The sequence below is a fragment of the Poecilia formosa genome, unplaced genomic scaffold (assembly GCF_000485575.1).
Source record: "Poecilia formosa unplaced genomic scaffold, Poecilia_formosa-5.1.2 Scaffold587, whole genome shotgun sequence".
Lineage (NCBI taxonomy): Eukaryota > Metazoa > Chordata > Actinopteri > Cyprinodontiformes > Poeciliidae > Poecilia > Poecilia formosa.
In genome coordinates this window covers 143,949-150,780 of record NW_006800526.1, presented here as the reverse complement: position 1 = coordinate 150,780, position 6,832 = coordinate 143,949, and the positions used below count along the sequence as shown (strand labels likewise).

The 6,832-nt window shown below is 43.5% G+C and overlaps 1 protein-coding gene across 2 annotated transcripts in view; it reads left to right on the top strand.

Moving 5' to 3' along the window:
* Window positions 1-1,167: 1,167 nt before the first annotated feature.
* lmo3 (LIM domain only 3) overlaps window positions 1,168-6,832 on the top strand; it is a 54,596-nt gene continuing 48,931 nt past the window's right edge. The window contains exons 1-2 of one of the 2 annotated variants that reach the window (XM_016665471.1): window positions 1,168-1,465; window positions 5,718-5,931. In XM_016665471.1, the coding sequence (XP_016520957.1) occupies window positions 5,726-5,931 (206 nt within the window). In that variant the 5' untranslated portion in view covers window positions 1,168-1,465; window positions 5,718-5,725. Of the gene's footprint in view, window positions 1,466-2,738; window positions 3,268-5,717; window positions 5,932-6,832 lie in introns of those variants that run through there. The other variant, XM_007541088.2, reaches the window with a different exon arrangement.

Sequence of the window (6,832 nt, the reverse complement as noted above, 5' to 3'; positions counted from 1 at the left end):
CATGGGAACCACATGTGAAATTCATGGGATGTTTTTGTAAGGGTGGTGTCACTTTGTAAAGTTACACTGCAGAATGTTGCATTAAGTACTAAATTCAGCACAGGAACATTCTGCATTTGTTCAAGCATAACAATGATGCATTTGTTTGGTAGTATGAGTGTACTGAAACAACACGGCTGTACCAGATGTTTTCAGTACAAATACATGTATTGATACATCGGATGGTGATGGGTTCTCTGACCTCTAACCCGGGTTAAATTATGAGAGAGTGGTGGTGGTGGCTTTGGAAGGGTCAGTGGGTTATGGTCAGAGTTATGGAGGGTTTGATGCGAAGGTAGAGAGTGGAAATAGTTTATAAACGTAACATTACTGTCTTCCAGAGGGTTTTCATCCTTAGAACTGCAGCTAGACTGGAGATGGGTGGAACTAATGAGGACTAACTTCAGTAGTTCGCAGTACCACTCTGCCCAACCCGGCCTTTGTTCTGTTCAGATGTGTCATTTCCATCAGAGGCCGACAATGAAATATATGATTGTCAAAAAGTGTTCTCCCCTGACGAATATTATCATGTCAGTCCAATATGGAAAGTACTAACTTTTCCTTTGGTCTCTCTCTCTTTCTTTTTCTCTCTCTCCATCATTGCCACTCATTCCCTCTGTTTCTGTCCCAGTGGAGAGAGAAGACAAAGAGAGAAAGAAGGTAAAGAAAAGTGAGTGAGTTCTGTTTGAGTGAGTGTAGCTTGTTGCCAAGTCTGGCTACACTACAAAGGTTAGCACATCTGACTGTCAATAGTATCTTGTGGGTGGGAGGGAAGGAAGGAGGAGACATGGAGGTGAAATGGTGGAGGGAGGGAGCGGTCGCTTTGAGAGAAAGAGATACTTTGATATTTCGGAATGTTAGAAGGGTGAATGTGGAGAACAGGAGGTTGGGGATCTAATTACCGGGCCATAATTGGGGGCTGGGGAATAGGTTGCCGTCCTCTCAACTCACTGCAGATCAATTATGTTAAGAGAACATCTGTAAGTAGTGCTTAATGAGGTCCATTAGAGCAACATGCGCTGCCTTCCCTAACGGTGCTTGTCAGCTTCTTGGATGAGCTGGAGTGTGCTGCCGACTGGGGACCTGGTAGAGGGGCTTAAATAGAAGGGGAGGCTCAACATTGTACCGCTTTTCCTGTCAGAAAACCAAAGAGACACAGAGATACAGGGCAGGGAGAAGGAGAGAAGGCAGCAAATGGGGAATGGAACGACTGTGAGCAAAATCCAGGATCTGCACTGTTTGATAGGGTGCTTTCAAGTCTGCTTGGCTGATTTTCAAACCATCTTCTAAGTTTGGTTGCTAAGTTTTCTCTAGAAGATCAGGAATTCACTCAATTTGAGAAAGTTGCCTCGTGGACAGTTTGTCTCCAAGTTAGGAACATCCGCAGCAGCATCCCTAGGCTCCCCTGGCTGCATCCCATTTCAAGGTAGGAGTCTCTGCCCTTTTCTCAGTGCAAGGACACAGACAGGACACCACTACTCCTCCGTATTAACCTAAAATTACACCTGGCCTGACCAGGAACTGTCTTCATCATCTGTTTCCCCAGAACGAATGTAAGGTTTGGTGACCTATTAGGACACAGAGAAGAGCTGGGGTCATAAACATTTTTAGCCTACAAAACATACCTCTCTCTCTCTCTGAGTGGCTGGCAGGATGCTGGTGTTTCCAATTGATGTCGCCTTCTGTCTCCGTCTTCCATTCACAAAGACGATGACTTGGCTAATTGAGGGTGGAAGGGAAACGGGAGAGGTGTGGGAGCCCACTCTCCCACGCACACACACACCTCAGCAAATTGCATGATTACTGAGATAGGCAGTCTTAAAATAATTCAATCCATGACAAAACCTAATTACTGGCAGGTAATACCCTGTCAGCTTTAATGCATGTCATCACTCATCACAGCACGCAGAGAGCATTTTATGACCCATCTTATTACCGCTGCAGTTTAGGCTCAAGCCGCATGCCAACTATTGACTTGTGTCTCCTCCTACTGCCGTCTCCTCCTCCTTCTCTGTGCTGGAGCGTTAAGAGAACAACCAGCATTTATCAGGGCATTAGAACACCATGGGTGTGCAAAAGGAAGCTAGGAGGCTACTGAGGTGGGTGAATGCCTCAGCACGGGCTTTATAGTCAAAACTGGGCCACTAATGGGTGAGGAATAGCAGATTTAAAAAAAAGCAAAGAACTATTCAATTCTCTATCTCCATGAATGAAGAATGATGATCTCAGAAATAAGTGATATTGATAAGTATCACTTCTTGGAATGGAATGGATAAGTTTAACATTATTTTCTCATCAGTTGTTTTTGTGGAAAAACAACTGGGATTATTTTATTAGACTGGAACTAACATTTTCTGAGAAGCCATTTACAAAGGACAGCAATGCGTTCCTTTGAATGGAAACAGAAGACAGGCTACACAGTGTGCAGCAGTAGTATGGCCTGCTTATCATGACCAGCCTAAACAGAAAAGACTTTGGTTCCAACACTTTTAGGTTCATTGTTGGTCTTTGCATGATCCTGGAAATGTTCAGGTAATTATTTCAGGAGCTTGAAGATTTGCTGGAGGCAATGTAGTCTTCATTGTTTCAGAACGAGTCCTCAATACTTCGTCACCCGTCCTGTTCATGTTCAGTTGATGGTGACTGAAAATAAAAAGTTGCTTTAAATTAAAATACCCGGCTTCCTAATTTAGATGGCAAGGCACGAAGTGTAGCATGTATGCAAATGAGAACAAAGTAAAGGCAGAGCGTGTTAAATGATGAGGATTGGGTTGGGGAGATCCAGCCTGCCTTGTGGCGCGTTGAAAGCGCCGATTGGCGAAGCGGCGTGCAGCAGGAGCCGCTGTGATTAGGCTGGCTGCCGGATCAGATGGTCTCTGCATCGCAGGGGGTGGGGGAAAGCATCTCTTTGTCATCCTGTCATTTGTTGCCAGCTCTTCTCTGCGCACAGGCTGCATCTGCGATCAGTGATAAACGTGCTCTCACACGCCATGTGAGCGTAGAGCAGCGGCAGCCTCGCCTCCAGCTCCTCCGCCTGCTGTTCCGTCGGCCGCTGCTTGCCTCTATTCGCCTCTCCTCCTCTCTCCGCCGCCGTGCTGGATTGTTCTGTGTCTAACAAAGCCCGGTCTCAGGCTGCTCGCAGACAGCTGCTCTCGGAACTCGGTGGCTTCGGGTTGCATGGTGGTGCTCCAGTGGCTCAGCAAATGCAGAAAAGGGAGCAAAGTTTCGGTAAGACGCTTTCTTTGGCTTTTCCTTGAACGGGCGCCGGCGCAGGCTGCGCTTCGCCTGTTTCGGTGTTTTTCTGGGAGGAATTCCCAACGTGTCTCTGGAAGGTGACGTGACCTGCCTCTGCTGCTGCTCCAACCTTCCGCCTCACATCCACCGGCAGCCCTCCATGTATACAACATCACTCACACGAGATGTTGGTGTTCTGATGCCTGTGATAAGGGGTTCGCTATGTTTGATTGGAACACAAATTGGGTCTGATTACAATCGACATGATATTGGGCTTAATTTACTGGGGGCTACCATAGCAACAGTAATTAAAGTGGATGGTATGTCGGCGTCTTGCCACCGATCGGCCGGCAGCTGGATGGCCGTCTTGGAGCAGACGTGTCGGGGAGAACCCGGAGCCAGCAGCACCACAGCCCGGTACCGCCGGACTCCGGCTGCTCTGTCTCACTTTATTACAAACTTCCCCTTCCTATCATAAAAGCCAAGTGAACAAAACCAGCCCATGGCTCTCTCACTCTCTCCTGATCGCAAAGCAAAGAGGAGGGCGCAGACTCCTTCTCCCTTTGCGTTGGTAATGAGCAGCAGGACTTTGTAGTGCTAACGAGGGCGGACGGATCAGCGGTGCTTAGTGGACAGCAGCCGAGGCGCATTGCTGTCTAAATCCAGCCAATTAACAAATCAGCAGCCAGCACCGGAACAAATGAGCTGAAAATCCTGTTGCACACTTCTTTGATCCTGTGCACATTTGTTTTATTCAGATCTGCACCCTGCAGTGGACTTTTTTAGGCGGTAGAGAACAACTTTGAACAGCCTGGAGCAGAAGCATGCCCTGCACCTTTTAAGGACATTTCCAGTTAGTTACAACAGAGAAGCAGCCCGATCCTGTTTGCGTGATTTTCAGATTAAAGTTGCTTCACACACATCATCAACCAGATGCCACATGAGCAACTTGTCTCCTGCTGGGAAATTAGCGTCAGTCACTTGCTCCAAGAAATCCCCAAAATTGAGGTGAAATTTTGGCTAACACTTCCTTAGGCTGGCATATGTGTAATTAAAAGTGACCCAAACTACCCTACTTCATTTTAAAGAAGAAACAAGTTGTGTGTGTGTGTGTGTGTGTGTGTGTGTGTGTGTGTGATGGGGGACAAAGAGGAGTGAGGCTGTGGTGCTCCTCAGGGAATGGAAGGAGAATACTAATTTAAAGCCTCATTGTGAGGCGGCTCCTAGCACCCACAGGGCCAACAAAGGCTCTCCACAGTGAGCTGAGGCCAAACAATACACAGCACTGCCTGGAACCACGCCTCTTTACACTTACACACATGCACACACATCAGGTCAAGTTAAAATGGGCCAAATTGGAGGTGGTGGCTTTGTGTGTGTGCCTATTGGTCTCAAAGGCAGTTTAAACAGAGCTGTGAGTTTGTTTGTAATGATCTTATGTTTCAGTGTTCAGCACACTCAGTTTACTCACGCTGCAACAGTTTGTGTGTGTTTTAGATTTTCTAATTCAGTCTTTATGCACTAAGATCAATAGTTCCTCTCACACAACAATCTTTCACCTTGGAGTAAAGCTGCAGCCGTGCAGTCGGCAAAAAACAAAAACAAAAAAACTGCTGTATGGAGGAAAAGCAGAGAATCACAGGATGAGTTAAGTGACCCAAAGAAATCAGTCAGAATGCAGACAATAAGGCTGTATTAATGTAAACCATGCAGGATGAGTTTGGATTGATTTAAACAGATCAGTTCCTCCAGCAGGAACACATTTAGTCTGTTACTCCACTCAGAGAGAACGGAATGATTTTACAAGAGATAAATGAATTAAATCACTTTTTGGTGTTAAATGAACTAGTCATTAAATACATTTTTATTTTTGCCATTTGATCAGCTTTATCTGAAAACATCCAAGTGAAAATAAAGTCAAAATCTGTTTTACAGTTTTCAGTTTAGTCTTACAAAATCAACTGTAACTGAACTTATGTTAGCCCAGCAGATGATTTATTATGGATTATATTGTATTTCACTATACTTAAGTATGACAAGTTATTGTATTTATTTATTTTTTTTTTGTTAAAAGAAACATTCTATTAATATGCTGCTTTTTAATATTGTATTAAAACTGAATGTTGATTGTATATTCATGTGTGCATCACGACAGCACCCCGCATGTCACAATGTCTGAAGACAGCGGCTGTATTTTAGCTGTAACGTCAGTAGAATTTCATAAACTTATTTTTTGTTAAACAATTTGTTAAATTTAAACAATATTTTACACTCCGGCCACTTCTTGACTTTAATTCTGCTCAGTGTTTTGCTGTGTGTTTTAAGAAATGGATCAAAACAACAGGACTAATGAACAAACTGAAATAAAATAAAAATAAATAGTGAAGTGGTATTCTAGAGCGTACCATTGTTTCAGTGTTTAATGACTGTTTCTGTGCTTCCAGGTATACAAATGCTCACTGTCCAGCCGGACGCAAAGCCAAAAGGCTGTGCCGGCTGCAACCGGAAGATCAAGGACCGCTACCTGCTGAAGGCGCTTGATAAATATTGGCATGAGGATTGCCTGAAGTGTGCCTGCTGTGACTGCAGGCTGGGTGAGGTGGGCTCCACGCTCTACACCAAAGCCAACCTCATCCTGTGCCGGAGAGACTACCTCCGGTAAGAAACGCCGATGTCTTCTGACCGCTCCGCTCTACACCTTACGGTTCGAAACAGCACAAAAACACAAATTCACTGAAATTATTTTCCACTTATTTAGAATTTGGGTTTTTAAATGTGCACATTGAAGACATGAAGATGCTTCTTCTTACAAAACACCTTTACATTTTCTGCCGTGTTACTGCGGTGGCATGCTTTTGGTTGCTCTTTTCAGATATTTGATCAGTGAAACTAATTTGTGTTTAGTTGCTTTGGAAAAAAATCTGATGTTGCTTTGTATATTTATTTGTGTGTCTGTGTTTGTTATTTTTGTAGGAATCATTTTTCTTTTGGTCTAAGTATTTCTTTGTAGTTTTGTGATAGGAGTATAATTATTTAAATCTGGAAATTAGGTCAAACTGACAAAACTCACTACAAGAAGCTCCAAATACCACCAAAATGGCAAAAATGTCACGTTCAACAATAAGTCTGAACCAAAATAATGCTTTATTATTCAAAACATAAGCATTGTAAGCATTGTTATCCATCTTAATTTGGAGTGCTTATTAACACAGCCTGCACTCCTCTTCCCTGCAACAAAACAGGATATCGTAACTATGTGTCTGTGATGGCACAACTAGCAATTAGAATTAAAAAATGTAGATTTTTATTAATGTGTGATGAAGTAACAGTTAAAGCAGCAGCCCCAGAAGGAGACAGGATCTCCCTGAAACAGCAACATAAATACATTGTTAATGCATTTGAGGGAAATGCTGTGTGATTTAGTCTTTGGAGTATGTTTTTTTTTCTTTAATACATTTTTTGTTGCAGTAAATCAAACCTTGTTTTTATCACTTTTATCAATAAACTATCCATAAATTATAAACAGCATAAAGGATAGAAATTCACTCTTAAATACTGC